General features: G+C 38.8%; 1 protein-coding gene across 1 annotated transcript in view; it reads left to right on the top strand.

Annotated features, from left to right (window-relative positions):
* LOC115222078 (adenylate kinase 9-like) overlaps positions 1-27,586 on the top strand; it is a 110,751-nt gene that overhangs the window by 65,254 nt on the left and 17,911 nt on the right. Inside the window, exons 25-34 of the mRNA XM_036511195.1 lie at positions 2,010-2,143; positions 4,453-4,672; positions 6,398-6,469; positions 7,721-7,786; positions 8,269-8,385; positions 12,285-12,503; positions 17,580-17,793; positions 21,468-21,669; positions 25,224-25,370; positions 26,561-26,778. Of these exons, the coding sequence (XP_036367088.1) occupies positions 2,010-2,143; positions 4,453-4,672; positions 6,398-6,469; positions 7,721-7,786; positions 8,269-8,385; positions 12,285-12,503; positions 17,580-17,793; positions 21,468-21,669; positions 25,224-25,370; positions 26,561-26,778 (1,609 nt within the window). The remainder of the gene's footprint in view (positions 1-2,009; positions 2,144-4,452; positions 4,673-6,397; positions 6,470-7,720; positions 7,787-8,268; positions 8,386-12,284; positions 12,504-17,579; positions 17,794-21,467; positions 21,670-25,223; positions 25,371-26,560; positions 26,779-27,586) is intronic.

The following is a 27,586-nucleotide window of genomic DNA, read 5'->3' on the forward strand; positions in this document are numbered from 1 at the left end:
AAAGGAGACAACGTGCACAAAACAACACCACCACCAAAACCCGAGCAAAACATGGATCAAAACAGCTTGTTGGTCTTAGAATGGGAATTAATTAGATTTAATTAATTTAATTTAGATTTAATTAGTTTAAGTGTTCTTTTATCTGTTATCTTTTACTGGTTTCAGTCAGTGGGCTGGAGCCATGCTGTAGCACCACCTTCAACAGTTTGGTCAACGTTTGATACTTATTCTGTTCGTGTCTGTTTGCTGAACCACTAAGTCATGGTGACATGAACATACTTTCTAGCGATAGTGAGGGTCAAACCCAAAAAAGAAACAGAACCATCCAGTCCAGACTGTAAGTCGCTTGGCATCTGGAAGGGCATCCAGCTATAAAAATCTTGCCAAAACTAACTTTGCATGTGCTGGTGCCACGTACAAAGCACTGAGTCCACTCTGCAGAATGTTTGGTGTTAGGAAGGGCATCCAGCTGTAAAATCCTTGCCAAGACAGACACAGTAGCCTTGGGTAGATTTTCTATATATACATGCATATATACATGTGTATATATACATGTATATATGTATGTATTTTTGTGTGTGTGTATATATACAGTTGCCGCCAAAATGTTCAGAACGGCATTGTTTTCGTCAGAAAAGTAGGTATAATTTTTTTATCAAAGTTGTTTTATATTCCATAATTTTCACAGACAATAAATACGATATTATTTGTTATTGCGGTTATTTTCAAAAGTCTTTGAAAACTACTGCAGTGAATTATTTATGCGGTATTTATTTCCGGTAATCTAGCGCGCCTAAATGAAGACTTTTGAAAATAACCACAAATGTAATAGTGTAATAGGTAGAACTACATTCATTTTCGACCTCGTGTTGATATCTGGCGTGAAGTTCTGCAAATTATATTCTGCATAGACGATCATACTGACGATCTACAGATAAATTGTGTAAGTAAAATTACGTAATTTGTTGAGAGTGATACAATTGTTTATGATTAACCTATATTTTTTTTTACTTTTCATTTATCTTGCTGACTTACGTTTCTGATGTGCTAAATTTTCTGGAGAACAATTTTTAGTGGTTGAGACCATAGCGGATCTTCTTCTAGAATAAGGGTTTCCACATAGTGGTTAAAAAAATTCCCTCTTATATTTATGTATGAAATACTATTTACTGAATCTCAGTTTTATTTATATGCTAGACCACTGGAGTTAAAATTGATGTTATCAAATTAATATCCAATTTTTCACCCTCATTTTGATTTTAATTTTATATATATGTATATATATATATATATATATATATATATATATATATATATATATGACCTTCGAACATTGGGCCTCACAGAGGCAATGACAGGAGACTGGGACCTTTGGAGATATGCTGTGATTGAGAAGACCCGGCAACTAAAGTGAAATTGCAGCCATGCATGTTCAGCCCTGTTAAGAATACCCCTGCTGATGCGTCGGGTGATATGATATGATATGCTTGAGAAGACCTGTTGAGTCAAGTAAAAGCAATTTCACAGCAGGGGCCGGTGCCGCTGACTGGCTCCCGTGCTGGTGGCATGTAAAAAGCACCATCCGAACATTGTCGATGCCAGGTCTGCCTGACTGGCTCATGTGCCTGTGGCACATAAAAAGCACCAACAGATCGTGACCAATGCCAGTACCCCCCGACTAGCTCCTGTACCGGTGGCACATAAAAAGCACCTACTATACTCTCTATGAGACAATAGTATAAGACAATAATATAAGACAATACTATGAGACAGTAGTATAAAAACAATTGTATGAGACAACAGTATAAGACAATACTATGAGATAATAGTATAAGACAATACTATGAGACAATAGTATAAAAACAATTGTATGAGACAACAGCATAAGACAATACTATAAGACAATAGTATAAGACAATACTATGAGACAATAATATATGACAATAAAATAAGTCAGTATAAGACAAGTTATGAGACATTTGTACAAGTATTCCATCTGTTGTTTATAGGAAACCTTCACGGAACCGGAAGAGTTGACAGAAGATGAAGAATGTATTAGACACTTTCTCGAGGCTAACACCCCTTTATCTAGTGACTTACTGTCGACAATTATATCACCTTGGTGGTTTGAAGAACCATACAGGTTTGTGTAAATAATTCTACTACTGATGTTATCTTTTAAGATTGGTCTTATATATATGATGGTTAGGACTAGAGTTAGGATTAGAGTTAAGGTTGCATAAGATCCACAATAACTATTCTGGTTCTTCTTATTTCTTAGAAAATGGAATAACTGTTTCACTGAATGTTAACTGCCTCGAAACATCTTGGTGAAGTTGTTGAGTAGCCATGGTTTGTCTTACTGGAAGTGAATTGTACCATTGAAAGTCATCATTATCATCATCATCATCATCGTCATCATCATTGTTGGTGGCGGTGTTGGTGGTGGCGGCATCATCATTGTCATCTTTTCACATCTAAGTACTTGACTTCGGTCCATCATTGTAAATATGCCAAGCTCTAGCCAGGGACCATATCTTATTATATTCCATCATGCAATGGTTATTTCTGTGGAGTGCAGTCCAGGCATTAGTCAACTGCCGCAGAAGACACTACCTGTGTCACTGTGAAGCGAGCTTTCCAACCACACAGCCATTGTTGTGGCTGTGGTAATAATGAGTAAGGATAGTTGTTAGATAAAATTATCAGGTTGCTAGTGTGGTATGCTAATGGTCATGTAGCCTAGTGGTTGAGGTGTTGCACTCATCATCACTAGATCATGGTTTCAATTCCCAGATTGGCAGTGTGTTGTGTTCTTTAGCAAAACACTTACCATAAATCCTCGAGTATAATCCGCATTTTTTTCCCAAAATTTAAAGGTCAAAATCCCTAGTGCATACTGTATACGAGGTTAAAAATGAAAAATATTTCTTAAGCAATGTCCAAGTCTCTATTTGCTGTCCGGCAATGTTTATTCAGACGCATTTTGTGATGTCGGGCACGAAAATACCTTAAGCTAAGCCTGAAAGCAATGAAGTCATAAAAGAATCATCCATAACTTGCAGTAAGCAACATTTATTAAAATAAAAGTATTCAGAACACAGAATAACATGTAACAAAAACAATTTGCAAACATATTTACATTCCCATATACCAGTTAAGAACATCACCATTATTGTATTACGTATGCACAGAAGTGTTTGTTTGACTAGGTGCTGCTGGCTTAATTACGCATGACTCGTTAGAGAAGGGGTGCATATTATACACAATGTTTAGGTTTTTCAGAGGTACAACCCCCTAAAAATCCCCTACGTATTATGCTCAAGGGCGGACTATACTTGAGGATTTACAGTAATTTCACATTGCTCCAGTCAAACCAGCTGTAAGATTTTGTCGATGTGATTGTTTATTATGTGGAATGACATGATAGGGTAGGTGAGAGAGCCTGGATCTAGTCAGTTTGAAGATAAGACAGGTAGACTGCTTGAGCCAGATATGGGTGGTTTAAATGCTTAATCCAGTTCAACCAGCTGCAAATGGGTAACCTTGCAATGGACTATTATTCTGCTCAGGAAGGATATTTGCTTGCCTGACCAGTCGGGTGACATTGCTCAAAAGCTACAATGATGGAAAGAAATGCATGGTGACCAGCAACAAATAATAACAAGTGATAAGTTGGTTGGCCTGGTGGGCGGCGAGCTGGCAGAAACATTAGCACGCCGGGCAAAATGCTTAGCGGTATTTCGTCTGTCTTAACGCTCTGAGTTCAAATTCCGCCGAGGTCGACTTTGCCTTTCATCCTCTCGGGGTCGATAAATTAAGTACCAGTTACGTACTGGGGTCGATGTAATCGACTTAATACCTATGTCTGTCCTTGTTTGTCCCCTCTGTGTTTAGCCCCTTGTGGGTAATAAAGAAATAGGTATTATATTTATATTAAACCTTTTAGCATTCAGATTATTCTGTCGAATGTAATGCTTATTTATCCACATTGTTTTGAATTATTCATGCATTATCTCGTAGCTTCAAAAATTTTGTTGATGTGATTGTTTATTATGTAGAATGACATCATGGGGTAGGTGAGAGAGGCTACTCTTCTCCTCTGGAAGCCATCTACTTGCAATACCAGAGGGCGCACACTCTCCTACTCTGATGTAATCTCCAGGGATACAGGCATCCAGCAACAGGACCTCCGTAATGCCATGATGGACCGTGAAGTCTGGCGTAGCATGGTAAATTCCATTGTCTCGACCATGGTCGAACAATGATGATGATGATGATGATGAGAGAGGCTGGAGCTGGTCAGTTTGAACATAGGACAGGTAGACTATTTGGGCTGGATATGACTGGTTTAAATACTAAAGGGTTAAATTATATTTTAAAACAAAATACTTATTAATTCTTCATAGCAACAATTTTAAAACTATACATATGATATTTCTTGTGTTTTAGATCAGTTGGGTTCGTATTAGAAGGTTATCCAAGTATGGTAGATGATGTCAGTTTAACAGCAAATAGTGGATGTTTCCCAGAAGTTGCCATCATCTTAAACATTGAAGCAGAGGATGTTATTAACAGATTGTTGCCAGCCAGACTAAATTCTTGGAAAACTAAAAGGGATGCGAAACTTGAAAAAGTAGAGAAGAAAAAGGATCAAATAATGCAGGAAAGAGTGAGTAAACATTTCAGAGATTATTATCATTGATTTCATTTTTAAAGCATTATTGTTAGTTCGTTAGTTCAGAAATTCTGTTAATTTTTTTTTGCTTATTCTCTCCTTATTGGGCAATCTCACTAATGCCAATGGCAGGAAGAAGAGCACTCACTACGCACCGTAAAGTGGTTGACATTAGGAAGGGCATCCAGCCTTAGAAGTCATGCCAAAGCTGACGCTGGAGCTCAATGTAGCCCTATGGCTCGCCAAATCCTGCCAAATCATTCAACCCATCTCAGCATGGAAAACAGTTGTTAAATGATGATGATAACAATGATGATGACAAAGATGATGATGATGAGGAGGAGGATGGTGATGATTATATTGATGAGGATGAAGACGACAGGAGTTTAATATCTTTGGAGGGTCATTATGCCAATAATGTACACCAGCACTGGATTCTGTTTCACTTCTTTATTAATTGTCAATTGGTTAGCTGTTAAACCAATTAACTCATCAATCATCTGATTAATCATCATCATCATTTAACGTTCATTTTTCCACGATGGCATGGGTTGAATGGTTTAACTGAACACTGGTAAGCTGGAGAGCTGCACCAGTTACCAATCTGATCTGGCATGGTTTCCACAGCTGGATGCTCTTCCTAACGCCAACCACTCCAAGAGTGTAGTGGATGCTTTTTACGTGCCAGTTATATAACTCTGACATTGGCCCTGACTATGATCTCAGTTGCCTTGATGAGTGTTTTTCTCAAGCACAGCATATTGCCAAAGGTCTTAGTCACTTATCACTGTCTTCACGAGGACCAATATTTGAATGGTGCTTTGTACATGGCACCGGTATGGGTGCCAGTTATGCGACACTGGCATTGACTACAACTATGATTTCACTTGGCTTGACAGATCAAACAGTGCATTTTATGTGCCATTTATGCAACACTGACATCGACCATGACTACAATTTCATTTGGTTTGACTGGTCGAATGGTGTTTTTTAGGTGTCACTGGCACAGGTGCCACTTACATAACACTAGTATCACCCATGACTATGATTCCACTTGGCTTGACTGGTCTTCTCAAGCATGGCATATCACCAAATGTCTCAGTCACTTGTCATTGCCTCCCAATCAGTTATGGTGACGAGCTGGCAGAAACGGTAGCACATCAGGCAAAATGCCTAGCGGTATTTCGTCTGTCGTTACGTTCTGTGTTCAAATTCCGCTGAGGTCGACTTTGCCTTTCATCCTTTCAGGGTCAATTAAATAAGTACCAGTTACACACTGGGCTTGATGTAATCAATCCCTTTGTCTGTCCTTGTTTGTCCCCTCTATGTTTAGCCCCCTGTGTGCAATAAAGAAATAAATCAGTTATGTTTGTCAGGGGTCATTTTATCACCAATTGTGCTGATGAGGTGTACAGGTGGCTCCTCAAAGTATAAGTAAAAGTGAGTGGAGACAGAGGGACTAGCAGTATTTGGGTGGGGGGTGGGGTGGGATAAATGCAAAGAGAATAGAAGGGGGCAAGAGATGGAGAAATGCACCGGCATCTAACCCCTATTTTATAATCTCAACAGCTTATACCTTGTTATATAATCTCTCATCACTTAATACCCAGTTATAATTTTAATTCACCTCTTTATTTCCCCCAACAAATAATATGGTTATCTCCGATCATTGCTTATTTTTATTCAAAATATTTTATTTTATCCGTTCTCCGTTTCAAGAGTGAAAACATTGAAAAAAGACGTATGGAAATATTAAATGAACTCACCGAAAAACAAAAAGCAGCAGAAGAGGTATTTACTTAATTATATTCTAATAATTAATTAATAATTTAAGGCAGTGAGCTGGCAGAATCGTTAAGCCGTTAGCATACTGGACAAAATGTTTAGTGGCATTTCAACTGTCTTTACGTTCTGAGTTCAAACTCCGCTGAAGTTGACTTTGCCTTCCATCCTTTCAGAATTGATAAAGTAAGTACCAGCTAAGTGCTGGGGTCGATATAATCGACTTTCCCCTCCCCCTGAAATTGCTCGCCTTGTGCCAAAGTTTGAAATCAATAATTAATTGATAGTTAAATTATTGGGTTGTCCAGAAAGTTTGTGCCGATTTATAGTAGCTTACATTTTGACTTATTTTAGAACATGGTTGAGTCCACAAAATAGGATTTGACTACACCTCCATTTAGAGCACAGTTAAAGCTATCTTTTTGTGGAAGAAGGTTTATGTTCCTATAACCTGTATTAATTCTGTAACCCTTTAAAATGGAAAATAAGAAAGTTCATTTTCGGCACTTCATGCTTTTCTTTTTCTGTAAAGGGAAAAATGCCTCACAAGCAACCAAAGAAATATGCACAGTTTACGGTGAGGTTTCTTTATCCGAAAGAACTGTACAAAAGTTGTTCACAAGGTTCTGAGATGGAGATTGTAGGCTTATTGATAAAGAGCGATCAGGCAGACCATCCACTACAGATGATGACCCAATCAAGTCATTAATTGAGAACAACCCACACTGCACAACCCAAGAATTGGCAGAAAGCCTCAACCTATCAAAATCTGTCATTCATGAGTACCTGGTAAAGCTTGGGTACATAAATCGCTATGATGTTTGGGTACCACATGAGTTGAGTGAGAAGAACCTTTTGGATCGCATTTCCATCTGTGATTCGCTTTATAAACGGAATGAAAATGCACCTTTTTTAAAGTAAATTGTGACAGGTGATGAGAAATGGATTATCTACCGAAATGTTCAGAGAAAGTGATCTTAGAGTAAGCGACATGAGCCACCCTTAGCCACCCCAAAAACAGGTCTTCACCTTTAAAAAATCTTGCTTTGGAGGAGGAGGAGGAGGAGGACAATGATGATGATGTGGTAATGACTGATGATGATGATTACTACTACTGCTACTCTTGATGCTGCTGCTGCTACTACTACTACTACTACTATTACTACCTTAGGAAAGAATTACAGTTGTAATGATGTAATTTTTCCTTCTTGTAACTAAGCTGCATTTTTATTTTTTGTAAAATTTTCATATCATTTAAAGGAAGGAAAAGAAGAGGATCCTGATGAAGAAATGGACATTGAATCAACACTGTTGGAAGAATTTCCGGTAATTATAAGTTATGTCTTCAACTTAAGCTTAACAATAGATTTTAGAACATTGAGTAAGTTTCTCAATAAACTTTGGAAACATATTGTGGTGTTTTACAATTTAGAAATAAAAAAGTGAGTATTTTTTTTGGCCATTTATAATCCTATTTTACTTTATAGAACTGGGTTAATCCTCTGACCACCTTTTAGAACTGAGATAATCCTCAGTTCATTTTATAGAATTGGAATAATCCTCAGTCTATTTTATTGAAGTGAGATAATCCTCAGTTCATTTTATAGAACTGGGATAATCCTCTGCCAATTTTATGGAACTGGGATAATCTCCTCTTCATTTTATAGAACTGGGATACTATAATGTATAGAATCCTGTTTTAAATAAAGTTTTACAAAGAATATTTATTGAAAGATAGTCTTTGAATAGTTTTCTCTTTTGATATAATTTCTTCGTAAAACTACGTACCTATGGATTCTGTCTTGCAGTTGCCTGAAGATGACAGAAGGGATGAATTTGAAACTGAAGATGATGCCAGAGCTAGATTTTCTAAAGATATTTCAACGTTATATGAGGCAGAAAATTCAGAAATAGAAAAAGTTCGGGTTAGTTACTATGATTTTCCTTTGCTTTTTTTCTTTACAACATCAAGGGGTAATAACAGATGTAGACAAAAGCAAGAGAAGGTGATGTTCAATAAGAGACAAACACTCTCATTCCTATATACACACACACACATAAATCCCGTCTTCTATCACCACCCCTTGTTTGATGTAAATCACTGTCTTTCAGACCTTTTTATTAATTACTAGCATTATGACCCGGCAACGACGGGTCATAGTGCTAGTGCATGTATATATGTGTATATATAAGTGTACATATTACATGTACATCTATATATATACATCTACACATAAAATACAAAATACAAAGTTATATCTTGATATCGCCAGTGATAACAATACTCAAAATATATAACAGACTGGAATTGTAGGCCCGTCTCTTACAATTTCGATCAATTGGATCTTGTCCTCCCTCTTGTATAGAAGTGTGGCTACAATCCAGCCTACCTCAACTTCTGGGGGGGGGAGAGACATTTTAAATTTTTATCCGGTACATCCTACGTCCCAGATATAAAGGTAAAAATAAAATATTTCCACTTTGCAAGTTCGAGTCGAGTACTCCCTTGCACGTTCCGTTGACTCGAACCTTGCTTCTATTGTGGCGAATTTACCGCCTCTGGTTAGATATCTTTCATAGTCGCACCAAGACACTTTTCGAAGGTGCTTTCCTCCAGGTGTTCAAATCTTTTTTTTCTACATTGTATACTTTATAGACAATAGTCTTTTCTTTAATTTAATTTTTTATTATCCAACTGGACTATTCCATTTCTGCACGCTAATTTTATTTTTAACTTATTCCCATTCATGTGAAACCACTTATTCAAGTTCAAATCATTGATGCAATTTTATACCAATTGCTATTTTTACTTTTGTTATGTTACGATTATATTATACTTTAGTTTGATTTTAATTATTACTTACTACATATAATTCAATTGTTATTATTATTTTTATTGTTAAAGTAAAAGTATCTGACATAAAATAACATGTAATACTGAAATAGTGGAGAAGATATATTACTATGGGCTCGTTCTAGGCAAGAAGTTGAACATTTTTTTTGCCCATGAAACTACATGGACCCTAAGTAAGGCATGTGTAAAATTTGAATGGAATTGGTTGTGTAGTTCTCAAGTTTTAGGGAAACACACAGACAGACAGACAGACAGACAGACACACATCTCAGTTTTATATATAGAGAGATTCTCTAATGATTCTCCCAGCTCATCGCCTTAGAAATAATAATAATAATAATAATAATAATAATAATAATCCTGATGCAGTACCAGGCAGTGGCTCTCATGGCTTCTGATCTTAACTGATTGAAAGTGTTATCATGTACATTGTTTTGTCTTGGTATAAAAGATGGGCTACAGCAAATATTCTGCTCAATACCACAGATTTGCTTGTCAGTTGTTTGACCATAACCAGTTGAGCATGTCCCTTAGTGGCTGACGATATGTGCATCTCTGATCACGAGCAGAAGTAGTGGGGGAGCATCATAGCCATGTGTTGAGAGGGATTCTTTGGGGTTTGAATAATTCACCTCTGGAAACATGGGTGGTTCTTTCAACATCCTTAAACAACCCTTATTCAGGGACCTTTTGAGCAGGATGGGCTACTCAACCTGAAGAAAATTCTAACTGGGCCCCACCTGCAAGGTCATGCGCTGTTTATCTTGATATGAGATCACCATGTCGCGCACATATGGTTGTGATGCATGTGCCTGGTGTACCTTTATCAGACGGGTAGTCATGATGGGTATATTGGGTTTCGTATATTTTACCCCAGTGTCACTTTGATGACATGCACTGCTCTCTCACTCAATAATAATAATAATAATAATAATATTTTTGGGTGGGGGTTATTAATGTGCTTGATTCAGTTATAAAGACTATAAAATGTCTCCTTGTTGCCCTGCCACCAATTTTTGCTTTTGTCCCATCTCCCAACCATCAATGTTTTATTCTTTGTTTATATACCATTAAAAATTTTGCTGTAACTTTTGTGATTGATGTTATTTTTGTTTGTTGATGTTTTACTTAAATGGTGGTCAATCACAGTTTTGTTCTTTCACATCCACAAATTCAAACAGTTTGTTAATACCATTGTATATCATTGTCTTATTCTTTTATATTTAACAAACAAGTCAGTAGCAGGGGAGGGTGCACTGAATGTGTAGCTGCTAGAATAAGAATAGCCTGGGCAAAGTTCAGAGAGCTCTTACCTCTGCTGGTGACAAAGGGCTTCTTGCTCAAAGTAAAAGATGGACTGTATGACACATGTGTATGAACAGCCATGCTACATGGCAGTGAAACATGGGCCGTGACTGCTGAGGACATGCGTAAGCTCGCAAGGAATGAAGCCAGTATGCTCCGATAGATGTGTAATGTCAGTGTGCATACTCGACAGAGTGTAAGTACCTTGAGAGAAAAGTTGGACCTAAGAAGCATCAGATGTGGTGTGCAAGAGACACGACTGCGCTGGTATGGTCATGTGGTGCGAATGGATGAGGATAGCTGTGTGAAAAAGTGTTACACCTTAGCAGTTGAAGGAACCTGTGGAAGAGGTAGATCCAGGAAGACCTGGGATGAGGTGGTGAAGCATGACCTTCGAACATTAGGCCTCACCAAGGCAATGACTAGTGACTCAGACCTTTGGAAATATGCTGTGCTTGAGAAGACCCAGCCAGCCAAGTGAGACCATAACCACGTGGCCTATGCCAGGGGTGTAACCAGCCCACTTATGCACATCTTTCCTTCATTGGACACTAAACTCTGATTGTGAAGACCTGTTGAGGCAAGTGAAATCAAAATCGAAATCAAATTAGATGACTGGCTTCCATGCTAGTGGAGTGCTAAGAGCACTATCCGAGCGGGATCGTTGCCAGAGCAGCTAACTGGCTTCCGTGCTGGTGGCATGTAAAAAGCACCATTCGAGCATGATCATTACCAGCGTTGCCTTACTGGCACTTTTGCTGGTGGCACGTGAGAAAACATTCAAGTGAGATCGTTGCCAGTGCCGCTGGAGTGCAGGTGGCAAGTAAAAAACACCATTTGAGCGCTGCCGTTGCCAGTACTGCCAGAATGGCCCTCATGCCGGTGTTACATAAAAGCACCCACTACACTCTCAGAGTGGTTGGCATTAGGAAGTGCATCCAGCTGTAGAAACTCTGCCAGATCAGATTGGAGCCTGGTGCATTCCTCAGTCAAATCGTCCAACCCATGCTAGCATGGAAAGTGGACGTTAAACGATGACGACGATGAAGCCACTGCCGCTGCCTACGAAACATCTTTACTTATGTGTTTCAAAATATCATCTCCCTTAAAATAACTGCTACCAGGACTCCACTTGTTCTAATTTGTCTTTGAATGCAAACAGATGGCAATAGCCAAGACATTATGTGTCTGAAAAATTCTCTCTATCAACATATAATGAAGGACAAACAACTATGGTATATCTTCTTTAAGCTATATATAAAAATATCAACTAGGAACAGGAGTGTATTGGTGTAGTATTTATTTCATTTTGTTCTGTTATACACTGTGAGGGCAAATGCAATCAGCCATCTAAAGACTCTGACCAGAAGTCCCGCCTAACTGGAAATCCCTTCACTGCAGACCAGCTCACTAGCTAGCCTGTAGGGAAGTTCCTGACTACAGTTTGTCTGTTATCAATTCTTGGGTAGTGGCCTACAATGGTTTAGCAGCTGAAATATATTATCTACATCTGGAATGATGCCACCAACATGAACTTTTGAAATGTGTTTGTAGTCAAGACTATTATAGTAATTTCATTTATGAACTTTTTTCACAAGTTAGAAATTCTCTGAAAGATATCTGCGATACATATTTTGTTCTAAAAGATTTTCTGTATAATTGCAGATTGGTTTGGAGGATCAGCTAATTCCAACCATTATTATCGATGCCAATCAAAGACAGCATATTGTAAATTATATTTTGATGCGATCCTTGAAACCCTATGTTACATATCGACAGAGTCTGTTTGAAAGAGTGTATCCCGTGAATGAATCAACAGCAAAGTCTCTTCTCCACTCAGGATATAAGCTGCTAAGTCATTTGGGATATTGGTGTCCTGTTATGGTAATTCTCACCCTCATGTCACTTGCATATTAATTGTTCTTTATGTACGGACATCTAGTATCATGTAATTGTTTCTGATGTGTTTATGAAACTACTGATATTTTTCATTTTGCAGCAATTTACATTTTATTTGATAATCATTGCCATTTTAATGTCCAGTTCACCATACTTTCATTGGTCAGACAGAATTTGTTCAAGTAGTGGAGGCACATGGCCTACTGGTTAGAGCAGTGGACTCGCGGTCGAGGGATCGCTGGTTCGAATCTCAGACCGGGTGATGTGTGTGTGTTTATGAGCAAAACGCCTAAACTCCTTGCGGCTCCGGCAGAAGGTAATGGCAAACTTCTGCTGACTCTTTCGCCACAACTTTCTCTCACCCTTTCCTCCTGCATCTTGCAGCTCACCTGCGACGGACCAGCGTCCCGTCCAAGTGCGGAACCTATACGCCAAGGAAACCGGGAAACCAGCCCTTATGAGCCAGGCATGGCTCGAGAAGGAACAAACAACAACAATTTGTTCAAGTAGATTTTCTGTGACTGGATACCCTTCCTGTTGCCAACCCTTCCTTGATTCCAAGCAAAGTATTTTTTACCTCTGGCCAAATATATTTGCATGAAAGATTGAAAACAAACAACATTACTTGTATGATGGTGATCCTCATTTATAACCATCGTGTAAGATCATGTGAAGGTCTGGCTCTCCATCAGTTACGATGACAAGCGTTCCAGTTGATACAATCAACGGAAACAGCCTGCTCATGAAATTAACATGCAAGTGGCTGAACGTACCACAGACGCATGTAGCCTTAACATAGTTCTCAGGGAAATTCAGTATGACACAGAGTGTGACAAGGTTGGCCCTTTGAATTACAGGTACAACTCGTTTTTGCCAGTTGAGTGGACTGGAGCAAACATGAAGTGAAGTGTCTTGCTCAAGGACACAGCTCTTCACCAGGAATTGAACTTACAACCTTTTCTATTGTGAGCTGTATTTCTTAAGCACTAAGCCACACACACACACACACACACACACACACACACATGCACACACACACACACACACACACACACACACACACACACACGCACGCGCGCACACATGCATATGCATATATGGCTTTCAGTTTCTATCTACTAAATCTACTCACAAGGTGTCAAGCAGTGAGACTGAACCCAAAGCCATGTGATTGAGAAGTGACTATCTTAACCACAGAGCCACGTCTGCGTCTTAAATTCTGAACTCAGGAGTTCAGAGTTCAAGTCATATCGAGCCTCTTACTTCTTCTGAGTCCAATAACATAAAAGGGACATATCAAGGTAAGTGGTCTAGCTTGAGAGGGAAATCGATCACGTTTACCTGTCATCAGCTTGCTTTGCAAACATGGTTTTGGCATCAGTCTCAGTGCATGGCATCATGGGCAAAATGACCTGTGGATGGAAACTGTGTGGAAGCCCATATATATGTGTGTGTGTGTATGTATTATATGTTCCAAAAACTATATACAAGTACAAACAAATGGGAAAGACACACATGGAATGTCACTAAATCCTCTTCAGTTATTGTCCAAAGGATCATAGCAATTCCATGCCTTCATCCTTTGGATGATAACTGAAGAGGATTTTGCATTCTATGTGTGTATTTTCCATTTGTTCCGTTTGTTTGTACTTGTATGTATATCTTTGAACATATTCAAAGTAACACCACACACTTTCTTATTTTATATATAGGCGCAGGAGTGGCTGTGTCGTAAGTAGCTTGCTTACCAACCACATGGTTCCGGGTTCATTCCCACTGCGTAGCATCTTGGGCAAGTGTCTTCTACTATAGCCTCGGGCCGACCAAAGCCTTGTGAGTGGATTTGGTAGACAGAAACTGAAAGAAGCCTGTCGTATATATGTATGTGTATGTGTGTGTGTATGTATTATATGTTCCAAAAACTATATACAAGTACAAACAAATGGGAAAGACACACATGGAATGTCACTAAATCCTCTTCAGTTATTGTCCAAAGGATCATAGCAATTCCATGCCTTCATCCTTTGGATGATAACTGAAGAGGATTTTGCATTCTATGTGTGTATTTTCCATTTGTTCCGTTTGTTTGTACTTGTATGTATATCTTTGAACATATTCAAAGTAACACCACACACTTTCTTATTTTATATATAGGCGCAGGAGTGGCTGTGTCGTAAGTAGCTTGCTTACCAACCACATGGTTCCGGGTTCATTCCCACTGCGTAGCATCTTGGGCAAGTGTCTTCTACTATAGCCTCGGGCCGACCAAAGCCTTGTGAGTGGATTTGGTAGACAGAAACTGAAAGAAGCCTGTCGTATATATGTATGTGTATGTGTGTGTGTGTATGTATGTATGTGTGTGTATATGTTTGTGTGTCTGTGTTTGTCCCCCCTAACATCGCTTGACAACCAATGGTGGTGTGTTTACATCCCCGTAACTTAGCTGTTCAGCAAAAGAGACCGATAGAACAAGTACTAGGCTTACAAAGAATAAGTCCTGGGGTTGATTTGATCGACTAAAGGCAGTGCTCCAGCATGGCCACAGTCAAATGACTGAAACAAGTAAAAGAGAGTAAAAGAGAATAATGTGTGTGTGTGTGTGTGTGTGTATGTGTAAGAGAATTTTTTCTCCATAGTATTTGCTTTGAATTTGTCTTTTAGAAGTTGAAATTTGTCAAAAGCATAAATTAACTATTCTGAAGTTCACTTAAGTGTAAACACCGCTTGGGGCTGATACTACTTAATTTCTTCCAACCTGGCAATCTAATTGTGCATTTTAGTCAAAGTTGTTGACTGCATTTTAGTTAAAGCTATGTCTTTGATTAGGTCTGTCCAGAGTTACCTCTCCAGTGTTTCACATTGATAATGGCTAAAGAGCTAGAAACACAGCATCTGGAAATCTGACAGGGAGCAACACTGAACAGATGTGCTTTTGCACTTTTTGCCATAAGAGAGAATTTGTTCTCTGTGGTAACTACAGTGAATTTGCCTTTAAAAATTGAAATATGTCACAAATATATTTTAACTAACCTAAAGTTCACACACCCACCCCACCCACTGCTTGACAACCAGTGTTAGTTTGTTTACATCCCCATAACTTAGCTCAGTAAAAGAGAATGATAGAATAAGTGCCAAACTTTAAAAAAATAATTACTGGAGTCAATTTATTCAACTAAAACACCTTCAAGGTGGTGCCCCAGCATGGCCACAGACCAATGGCTGAAACAAGTAAACAATAAAAGATATAAATGAATTTTAACATTTTAATCCAAGATATGAGGCAGCTAGCTAGCAGAATTGTTTGCCCACTAAACACAATATATAGTGAAATTTTGCCCAGCTTTCAGGTTCTGGGTTCAAATTCCACAGAGGTCGAGTTTGCCTTTCATTCTTTCGGGGGTCAATAAAATAAGCACAAGGTGAGCACTGGGGCCGATGTAACCTATTTCTTTACTACCCACAAGGGGCTAAACACAGAGATGACAAACAAGGACAGACAAACGGATTAAGTCGATTACATCAATCCCAGTGTGCAACTGGTACTTAATTTATCGACCCCGAAAGGATGAAAGGCAAAGTTGACCTCGGCGGAATTTGAACTCAGAACGTAACGGCAGACGAAATACGGCCACGCATTTCGCCCGGCGTGCTAACGTTTCTGCCAGCTCGCCGATGTAACCAACTTATTCCCTCCCCCAACCTTGATGGCCTAGTGCCAAAATCTGAAATCAATATGAAGGTGCCAAGCTGGCAGAATATTTAGCAGATCGAACAAAATGCTTAGCGGCGTTTTGTCTGTTTTTACGTTGTGAGTTCAAATTCCACCGAGAAAATGACTGTGCCTTTCATCCTTTCGGGGTCGATTAAATAAGTACCAGTTATGCACTGGGGTCAATGTGATTAACTTAACCCCTGTGCCTAGTGCCAAAATTTGAAATCATTATGAAAGCAGTGAGCTGGCAGAAGCATTAGCTTAGCAGCATGCTGTCCATCTTTACGTTCAGAGCTCAAATTCCACTGAGGTCAACTTTGCCTTTCATCTTTTTTGAGGTCAATAAGATAACTCCCTATTTCTTTACTACCCACAAGGGGCTAAACATCATCATCATCATCATCATCATTTAGCGTCCGTTTTCCATGCTAGCATGGGTTGGACGGTTCAACTGGGGTCTGTGAAGCCGCAAGACTTCATCAAGCCCAGTCAGATCTGGCAGTGTTTCTACGGCTGGATGCCCTTCCTAACGCCAAAAACACAGAGAGGAAAACAAGGACAGACACACGAATTAAGTCGATTACATCAACGCCAGTGCGTGACTGGTACTTATTTAATCGACCCCGAAAGGATGAAAGGCAAAGTCAACCTCGGCGGAATTTGAACTCAGAACGTAACTGCAGACGAAATACGGCTACACATTTCACCCGGCGTGCTAACGTTTCTGCCAGCTCGCCACCTTATGGGGTCTATAAGATAACTACCATTTGAGCGCTGGGGCCGATGTAATCAACTTTTCCCCTCCCCCAAGCTTGCTGGCCTTGTGCCAAAATTCGAAACCAGTATTTTTGTCTAAAATACTATTTATTGAATGAAAAGCAATTAAAAGACTTAATTGAAATAAGAGTGGCTATAGATGCAGGAGTGGCCGTGTGGTAAGAAGCTTGCTTCCCAGCCAGATTCAGTCCCACTGCATGGCACCTTGGGCAAGTGTCATCTACTATAGCCTCAGGCCGACCAAAGCCTTGTGATGGAAACTGAAAGAAGCCCGTTGTATATGTATATGTGTATGTATGTGTCTTTGTGTGTGTGTTTGTCCCCCACCATTGCTTGACAACTGATATTGGTGTGTTTATGTCCCCATAACTTAGTAGTTCGGCAAAAGAGACCGATAGAATGGGTACCAGGCTTACAAAGAATAAGTCAAGGAGTCGATTTCTTTGACTTAGAGGCGGTGCTCCAGCATGACCCCAGTCAAATGACTGAAACAAGTAAAAAACAAAAGAATATAAGAAAAGTTATACTTAATTATATTGTTGCTAATAATTATTTTTTGATTTAATTTCAAGCTCAAAGAAGGTAATCCCATGCTACCTTACCATGGACCAAACCAAAAAAGAGTGGGCTGTATATATCGTCAGTATATCTACTTCTTGAGCTCAGTCCAAGCACGGGAGGAATTTAGTAAGAACCCATTGTATTACTTAGAAGGTTTATCACCTAAACTTGTAGTTCCAGTCAAGCTCAGCATCATCGGACCACCAAAGTCTGGAAAAACTTATTGTAAGTTTGAATGTTCAATCTTTATAACTTTAACCCCTTGCAGACGGATTTATTACTGACAGTCTGTGTTGTGCACCGGTATTAGGCCGTTCAGTAACTACGTAATTTTTCATACATGGAATTTTACAGTGTATTTAGAGATTTTTCACAGCGTGGTATACTTGAAAATGCAGTGCCGCGCAGAGCGAGACATTGCACCGCGCATGCACAGTGTTTCAATGCGGTTAGTACTGCTTCCTATCTGCAAGGAGTTAACATTTATTGCTATTTCCATAATCATTTGTACACACACACACACACACCCATTTACAAACACACACACACACACACACACACCTGTACACTCATACACACATATGAACACACACGCACGCACACACACACATATACTCACACACACATACACCCCACGCACACATACACACACATGTTCACACACACATGTGCGCGTACATGTGCATACACACACACACGCACACACCCATTTACACACACACACACTCACATATACACACCTGTACACTCATGCACACATATGAACACACATGCACATACACATATACTCACACACACATGCACACCACGCACACATACACACACATGTTCACACACACATGTACGCGTGCACGTGCATACACACAGACACACACAAGTGTAGTCATGGTTTGGTTGAGTAGTTTGAGGTGGTTTCATGGCAAAGAATTCATCAAGGTATCTTTTTTACGTCATCCGAGGAATTGAAATTTTTGCCATTAAGACTATTCTGCAGAGACCTGAATAAATGGAAATCCAAAGGAGCAATATCTGGTGAATATGGAGGGTAGGGTAACACATCCCAGCCGATCATGAGGTTTCGAGTTCAGCAAAACAAACCAATGAAATCAGTTTCAGGCTTTAAAGAAATAAGAACTGGGGTTGATTCATTTGACTAAATATTCTTCATGGCAGTGCCCCAGCATGGCCACAGTCTAATGACTGAAACAATTAAAAGATAAAACAGTGTGTGTGTGTGTAAATATATACTTATTTACAATATTTAACCCTTTAGTATTTAAACTAGCCATATCTAGCCAAAATATTGGGTTATCTGGAAAGTTCGTGCCGATTTATAGCAGCTTACCTTTCGACCTTTTTTAGAACATGGTTGAGTCCATAAAATAGGATTTGACTACACCTCCATTTAGAGCACAGTTTAAGCTATCTTTTCATGGGAGAAGGTTTATGTTCATATAACCTGTGTTAATTCTATAACCCTTTAAAATGGAAGATAAGAAAGTTCATTTTTGGCACTTGATGCTTTGGGAACCAGACAAAAGTTGCTGCAGCTCGGCTGGGATGTGTTACCCTACCCTCCAATTTCACCAGATATTGCTCCTTCGGATTTCCACTTATTCAGGTCTCTGTAGAATAGTCTTAATGGTAAAAATTTCAATTCCTTGGATGACATAAAAAGATACCTTGATGAATTCTTTGCCATGAAACCACCTCAATTCTGGGAAGAGGGTATTTTAAAGTTAAAGGAAAGATGGATATGCATTATGCAACAAAATGGTTCATATTTGGTTGATTAAAAATGTAATGGCAAGTATTTATTGACCTTTTACTTTCCTTTAAAAATCGGCATGAACTTTCTGGACAACCCAATATTTTCTCCTGTGTTTATGCTGAAACTGGCCAGATCTGGCCTCTCTCACCAACCCTACAATGTAATTCATAAAATTAACAATTATCTCATCAAAATCTCAAAGCTAACAATATAAACAAGAGCACTCAGAGAGCCAAGGCAACCTCAGCCAAGGCAACACCAACGTCCTCTCAATGATTAGCTGGAGAGGATTTTTAAAATGAGAATATCTGAAATAAACTCAACTGTTCTCACAAACAAGAATACTAAAAATGAACCTAATCGCTCTCTAAAGTCAAGTAAAAAAACAGGAAAAATGATCCAGAATCCTTGTCCAGTAGCGGATCAATCCCCAAATCTAATCAGTTTGTGCCAGTCACAAGGCCAAGCATCTCTGAAAGTTCCATCCGAATCTATCCAGCGGTTCTTGAGATATTTTGTCCATGGACGAACAAACAAATGCAACTGAAAATAATACCTCTGCCTTCGCTAAAGCAGAGATAATAAACAAACATTACATTTGACAGAATCTTGTGAATACTAGAGGGACAACGAAAAGCCTGGCTGATGACAGTCAAGGCTGATCTGAAACCCAACCTAGGCCCCCATATCTACGGCGTTCGCCACTGGAATAAGGTGTGCTTGGAGATCACGCAGTTGTTAGCCTCAAATCTCCTGGCCTGGTCGGCGTTTGTGAGAGATCCAGCATTGAAGATGAATGAAGCCAGCTCAACCCACCCCGGGTGAATGCTGTCAAGTCAAGTCAAAGTCAATACTAGAGGGTTATACATACATGCACATATTAATGTAAGTTTGTATGTTTGCCTTCTTATCATCTATTTATAATTCAATCATCATTTATATCCTACGATTATCTTAAATTATAAGTTGCGGCAGCATGTTCTCCAGTTGCAACCTTGCAACATTGGCTGCAAACCTGGGTGTTGCTACCCATAACGTGGAGGAGAGAAAAATTCATAAATACAGGGACCTGACCAGCTGCTATCACTTTGTGCTGGTCGCAGTCGAAAAATCAAGTGTTTCAAGGACCCTGTACTACTAATTTCCTCCACAAAATAGGGACATCGGCGATCTTCCAGAGACATGAGCCCTGCAAGGTGGAGTGGCTACTGCAGCAACGCCATAGCGGTCATTACCGTGGCCCACAGCTGAGTACTCCTTTTGCTCTGGTGTATGTAGCCCTTCACACTCTCCCCTTCTATATTCTGCTGCTTTACCCCCTCCTTTTTTTCTTTTTTTCTTTTCCTTTCTTATCTGTTTCTTTGTATTTTAAATGTCATAAATATACTTTTTATCTTCATGAATTTGTTTTGCAAAATTCCTGATATGAAATGATTTGTTGAAACAGATATTGTTTTATACCAGGATGGTCATTTTGTTTTTCCTTTTTGCCAAATAAACACACATTATGTATTCATTCTTCACTTGTTTATTATTGTTCTTATTTTATCTGCTTTCCATTGTCTGGAAATCTTTCGTGACACATCTGTGACCTCTTCAGTGACTCTTCCAGCCACTTATATGCCCCGCTTGTATTCTGTTTACTCCGTTCTCTAAACAGAACTAAAGCAAGACCAAACAGAACAGGAGGATGCACATGGATGGAAGAGTTGCTGAGGAGGTCACAGATGTGGGACAAAAGATTTCCAGGCAATGGACATAAGATAAAATAAGAACAATAATAAACGATTAACCCTTTAGTGTTCACATTATTCTGCCAAAATTAATGCTTTTTAATCCTCATTGTTTTGAACTAATCAAGCATCATCTTGAGATTTTGATCGGGTAGCTGTTAATTTTTTAAATAATATTGTAGGGTTGGTGTGAGAGACCAGATCTGGCCAATTTGAACATAAAACAGGCAGAATACTTTTGGCCGGATATGGCCGGTTTAAATGCTAAAGGGTTAAAGAACGAATATATAGTACATATGAATATATAGTGCGTGTGGCAGAAAAGAAAAAAAATTACCATCCCAAAATATAACAATAAAAGTTTTATCATTTGAATTTGTATTTTCTATTTTCAGTTTGTCACAAACTTGCTGCCCAATTTGGACTAATGAAATTATCGATGGGAGACGCTGTAAGGAATGTGTTGGAAAATCAACCCAAGACATTCCTTGCTCAACAAATATTAAGTTACCTTATCAAAGGGCTCACTGTCCCAGATGAATTAGCAGTGAAAGCCATTGAAACGGCTTTATTGGATGTCACTGCTCAAACACGAGGGTATATTTTATCTTTGGTCTTCTAATTGTTTCAGTCATTAGACTCAGGTCATGCTGGGGCACCACCTTGAAAGAGTTTTAGCTGTACAAACAAACCCCTGCACTTCCTTTTTTTTTTTTTTTTTGTGAGCCTGGTACTTATTCTGTCTGTCTCTGTTGCTGGACTAATAAGTTATAGAGGACGTAAACACACCAACACCAGTTGTTGAGCTGTGGTGGTGCTGACAAACACAATACAATGACACATGTGAGGACTGGCAAACCAGGAGGCTGCACCAGGCTTCAATCTGATCCGGCAATGTTTCTACAGCTGGATACCCTTCCTAGCGCCAACCACTCCGAGAGTGTAGTGGGTGCTTTTTACATGCCACTGGCACAGGAGCCAGTCAGGCAGCCCTGAGAGCAATCATGGTCGGATAGTGCTTTCTACATGCCACCGACACAGAGCTACATATATATAAGTATATATATATGTGTATATATATGTATATATATATATATAAATATATATATATATATATATACTTACATATACATATATATGTATGTATATATATATATATATATTTAATACACAACTATGAGAGAGGATAGTTGTGTATTAATAATATTTACTGAATCTCAGTCTTTTATGCGCTAGGCCACTGGTGTTTAAATTGATGTTATTAAATTAATATCCAATTTTTTCACCCTCATTTTGACTTTATATATATATATATATATATATATATACATACACATATATCTGTATATGTATATATGTGTGTATGTATATATATTATATATATATATATATATATATATATATATATATATATATATAAACGGTGATGATGATGATATATTTTTTTAATTTACATTTTATTTACACTTTTAGCGCTTTCTTCCGTTATCAGATTTGTTAAAAAGTGGTTTAAAGTTAAATTTCTTGGCCTTTCTATATATAAAAAAAAATCACAATTTTTTATATATAAAAAGGCCAAGAAATTTAACTTTAAACCACATTTTGATAAATCCAGTAACAGAAAAAAGCACTAAAAGTGCGAATAAAATGTAAATAAAAATATATATAATTATCCAACGTTCCCACTACCTTACTATTCTATATATATATATATATATATATATATATATAGTTAATAATATCAGGGTAATAAATATTTTATAAACTTTTACTACCCGTGGCCTAGCATGTAGAAAAAATTAGTCAATAGACTATATATTATTCATATAAATGCAGTGTACATTTAAACATATAAGAGGTATCCTTCATAAGATTCCTTTAATGCTAGAAGGAACAGCTAAAGTCCAAACCACTATTAGGGATAAAAAAAAAACTCGAAGGGAATGAAAAATAAAAACATTTACCATCTATTTCCTAGACCATGGTTTCTGACTTTTTTTTAGCAAATATGATGAAGACTTCACCTAGCAAATTATTTTATTTGCTAAAAAAAAATGTCAGAAACCATGGTCCAGGAAATAGATGGTAAATGCTTTTATTTTTCCTTTCTTTGAAGTTTTTTTTATTCTTCCTAGTAGTGGTTTGGACTTCAGCTGTTCCTTCTAGCATGAAAGGAATCCTATGAAGGATACCTTTTATGTGTTTAAATGTACACTGTATTTACATATATATATGTGTGTGTGTGTATGTATATATATATATATGACAGGCTTCTTTCAGTTTTCATCTACCAAATCTACTCACTAGGCTTTAGTCAGCACCAGGCTATAGTAGAACACACTTGCCCATAGTGCCATGCAGTGGGACTGAACCCAGAACCAGTTGGTTGGTGGAGTGAGCTTCTTATCATACACCTACACCACCAGCACCTGTGGTGATAGCTTTTGTTTTTTTTTTTGTTTTTGTTTTTATCTAGATTTACATATTAAGATATGTAAGCAATTAATTACAGCTTCTATTCTAAATCTACTTTCGTCAAATTTCATCTTCATCATCCTCACCATCATCATCCCCGCCTCCTCCCATCATCATCATTATTTAATGTCCACTTTTCCATGCTTGCACGAATCAGACAAATTCGTTGAGGTAGACTCTCTACAGCTGGATGCTCTTCCTGTTGCTGAGCCTCACCAAGTAAATGAGGTGCTTCAAACTTAAATAGCACAGTGGCCAGACAAGATTTCACAAACTTCGTAGGCTGACTCTGAAGGAGTGAATACTGCAACTGTGAAATCTTGCGTGCATTAATTTCAGCTCTTCTTATTAGTAACTACATTGTTTCTTCCTAGGTAAACCGACATCTGACTGTTCAAAGAACACTTCAAAAGTAACTGGTAGCAATTTCTCTTGAAAATGGTCAAATCTTTCATCAACATTCATCATCATCATCATCATCATCATCGCCACCACCATCATCAGCAGCAGCAGCACCACCACCATCATTTAATGTCTACTTTTCCATGCTTGCATGAATCAGACAAATTCATTGAGGCAGACTTTCTACAGCTGGTTGCACTTCCTGTTGCTAACCCTCACCTGTTTCCAAGTAAAGTGCTTCAAGCATAAATAGCACAGTGGTGTCATCAAGTACCTGCAGAAAAAGGTTTTTAGCCCCACCAGGGACATCCATGCTGACCTGGTTTATAACATTAGGGTATTACATTCCAGCTTTATCAAAAGTGCATAGCTGAATTTAAGAAGGGAACTGACCTTTCAACGTATTTTAGAACATGGTTGAGTCCATAAAATAGGATTTGACTACACCTCTATTTAGAGCACAGTTTAAGCTATCTTTTTGTGGAAGAAGGTTTATGTTTCTATAACCTGTGTTAATTCTGTAACCCTTTAAAATGGAAGATAAGAAAGTTCATTTTTGGCACTTGATGCTTTGGGAACCAGACAAAAATTGCTGCAGCTCGGCTGGGATGTGTTACCCCACCCTCCATATTCACCAGATGTTGCTCCTTCGGATTTCCACTTATTCAGGTCTCTGCAGAATAGTCTTAATGGTAAAAATTTCAATTCCTTGGATGATGTAAAAAGATACCTTGATGTATTCTTTGCCATGAAACCACCTCAATTCTGGGATGGGTTTTTTTCAAGTTAAAGGAAAGATGGAGACGCACTGTGCAACAAATGGTTCATATTTGGTTGATTAAAAATGTAATGGCAAGTATTTATTGACCTTTTTCTTTCTTTTAAAAATCGGCACGAACTTTCCGGACAACCCAATACATGCCTGGTCACTGGAAATATTATTTTTCTTGGAATAATTAAGGGTTGGCAGCAGGAAACCTGTCTCAAAATAAATTCTGACTGACCTATGCAAGCATGGAAAAGAGGATATTAAGTGGTGGTGATAATGATGATGGTGGTGGTGGCAATGGTTGTTGCTGTTGTTGTTGCTGCTGTTGCTGCCGCTGACGCCACTGCCGATGCCGACGACGACCATCATCATCATCATCATCATCATCATCTATGCAAGCTGTGACAGATGGCGTGATATTATTTTACTACACCTTCGCATTTCAGATGTAATTAACCCTTAAAAAAATTACTTAATCTTGCTCAATTACTTCCTTATCTTTCAGTTATGTTTTTGACGGGATACCTGCGACTGACAATCTAGCCAAATTACTGGATGCCAGGAAGATTATTCCAGTAAAGGTCTTAGTGTTGAATACTGCCATGGAAGAAACTGCATTCAGAGGATCTCTTGAACGAGTCGAGAAGGAAGCGTGAGTCTGATTGAAAATACTTGCCTCCAGTAAAATCTAAATTTTGCCTGATGTAATTCTGGTCATTTTAATCCTTAATCTTTTAGTATTTAGATTACTCTGTCAAATGTAATGCTTGTTGCTGGTGTCATGCAAATGACACCCGTGAAATTATAATTGTGGCCATAGCCAGTAGCATGATCTGCGAATGTTGGGCCTCATGAAGGCGAGGAATAAGGTGGTGAAGCATGATCTTTGTATGTTGGGCCTCATGGAGGCAAGGAACAAGGTGGTGAAGCATGATCTTCGTCTGTTGGGCCTCATGGAGGCGAGGAATAAGGTGGTGAAGTATGATCTTTGTATGTTGGGCCTCGTGGAGGCGAGGAACAAGGTGGTGAAGCATGATCTTCGTCTGTTGGGCCTCACGGAGGCAAGGAACAAGGTAGTGAAGCATGATCTTCGTATGTTGGGCCTCGTGGTGGCAAGGAACAAAGTGGTGAAGCATGAACTTTGTATGTTGGGCCTCATGGAGGCGAGGAATAAAGTAGTGAAGCATGATCTTTGTATGTTGGGCCTCGTGGAGGCAAGACACAAGGTGGTGAAGCATGATCTTCGTCGGTTGGGCCTCATGGAGGTGAGGAATATATGTATATATGTATATATGTGTGTGTGTATATGTTTGTGTTTGTCCCCCCCAACATTGCTTGACAACCGATGCTGGTGTGTTTAGGTCCCCGTAACTTAGCGGTTTGGCAAAAGAGATCGATAGAATAAGTACTAGACTTCCAAAGAATAAGTCCTGGGGTCGATTTGCTCGACTAATGGCGGTGCTCCAGCATGGCCGCAGTCAAATGACTGAAAGAAGTAAAAGAGTAAAAGAGAGTTACATTACACATCCAGCAGTGTACACTAGCCTCATTCCTTTCTAACCTTTGCATATCCTCTGCATTCAGGGCTCACATCTCATGTAGAATTGCTGTCTGTATACAGGCATCATACTATCTTCCTTTCACTCGGAGAGAAGACCCTTTGTGTGTACAAAAAGTAAATGAAAATGAAATCAACTGAAGTATTGTATTTAAAATTTTAAAAAAGAAGCCCCAAGTGCAAGCCGACCATTTTTACAAACAAGTACATTCCATGCTTTCTATTCAATTGTTTAGAAATTCAAGCAAACTTTATCTCTCTGCTGCTATATCTGTTTGCTTCAGGTCTTATTCCGAACATAACAGTGCCCAGATCCTTGCAACAAAACATCAAGTCTACAAGAAAGAAAACCAAACCATACAGGACTGGTATCAGAAGACTTTTGAGAACCTTTGTATAGTCATTGGGCAACAGTCCAAGTGGGCTCTTTGGAATGAAATTAAAGAGGCCATATCGGGTTCTGTTGAAAAAGTTCAATCGTATTTAGAAAATGTCAAGAAAGGTAAAGTTTACTTTGTAAAGAAAGGTTTTTTTATGGCTTAGCTGCCAATTAAAATTTCTGTGGATTTATTGTTCTTTTTGTTAATATTTTGCTAATTCTTCAAAAGAGCAAACAAATTTTGGAATTTTTAAATTTTCATCGTGCTATGCATCAGTATTCTTTTTATTAACAATCACCATGACTGCCACCACTACCACCACCACCACCACCACCTGCACCACCACCACCACCACCACCACCACCTGCACCACCAAACCAACATCACTAGCCCCACCACTATAACAACAACCAGTACTACCACTGCCACTGATGCCATCAATACCACCACCCACAGGACTACCACCAACACCACCACTACCACCACCATCAACTCTACTAATACCAATACCTATTTCTTTACTACCCACAAGGGGCTAAACATAGAGGGGACAAACAAGGACAGACATAGGTATTAAGTCGATTACATCGACCCCAGTGCGTAACTGGTACTTAATTTATCGACCCCGAAAGGATGAAAGGTAAAGTCGACCTCGGCGGAATTTGAACTCACAACATAACGGCAGACGAAATACCGCTAAGCATTTCGCTTGATGCGCTAACGTTTCTGCCAGCTCGCCGCCTATACCAATACCATCTCTACCATTATCACCACAACCAATGCCTCATTTGCAGGCTTTTTTTATGGCACTGCACAAACACCTTTACATGAAACTTTCAATCAAATAGAAATCATTGGATTCTTTTGAACTATAGGCACAGGAGTGGCTGTGTGGTAAGGAGCTTGCTTACCAACCACATGGTTCCAGGT

The sequence above is a fragment of the Octopus sinensis genome, linkage group LG19 (genome assembly GCF_006345805.1).
Source record: "Octopus sinensis linkage group LG19, ASM634580v1, whole genome shotgun sequence".
Classification (NCBI taxonomy): Eukaryota; Metazoa; Mollusca; class Cephalopoda; order Octopoda; family Octopodidae; genus Octopus; species Octopus sinensis.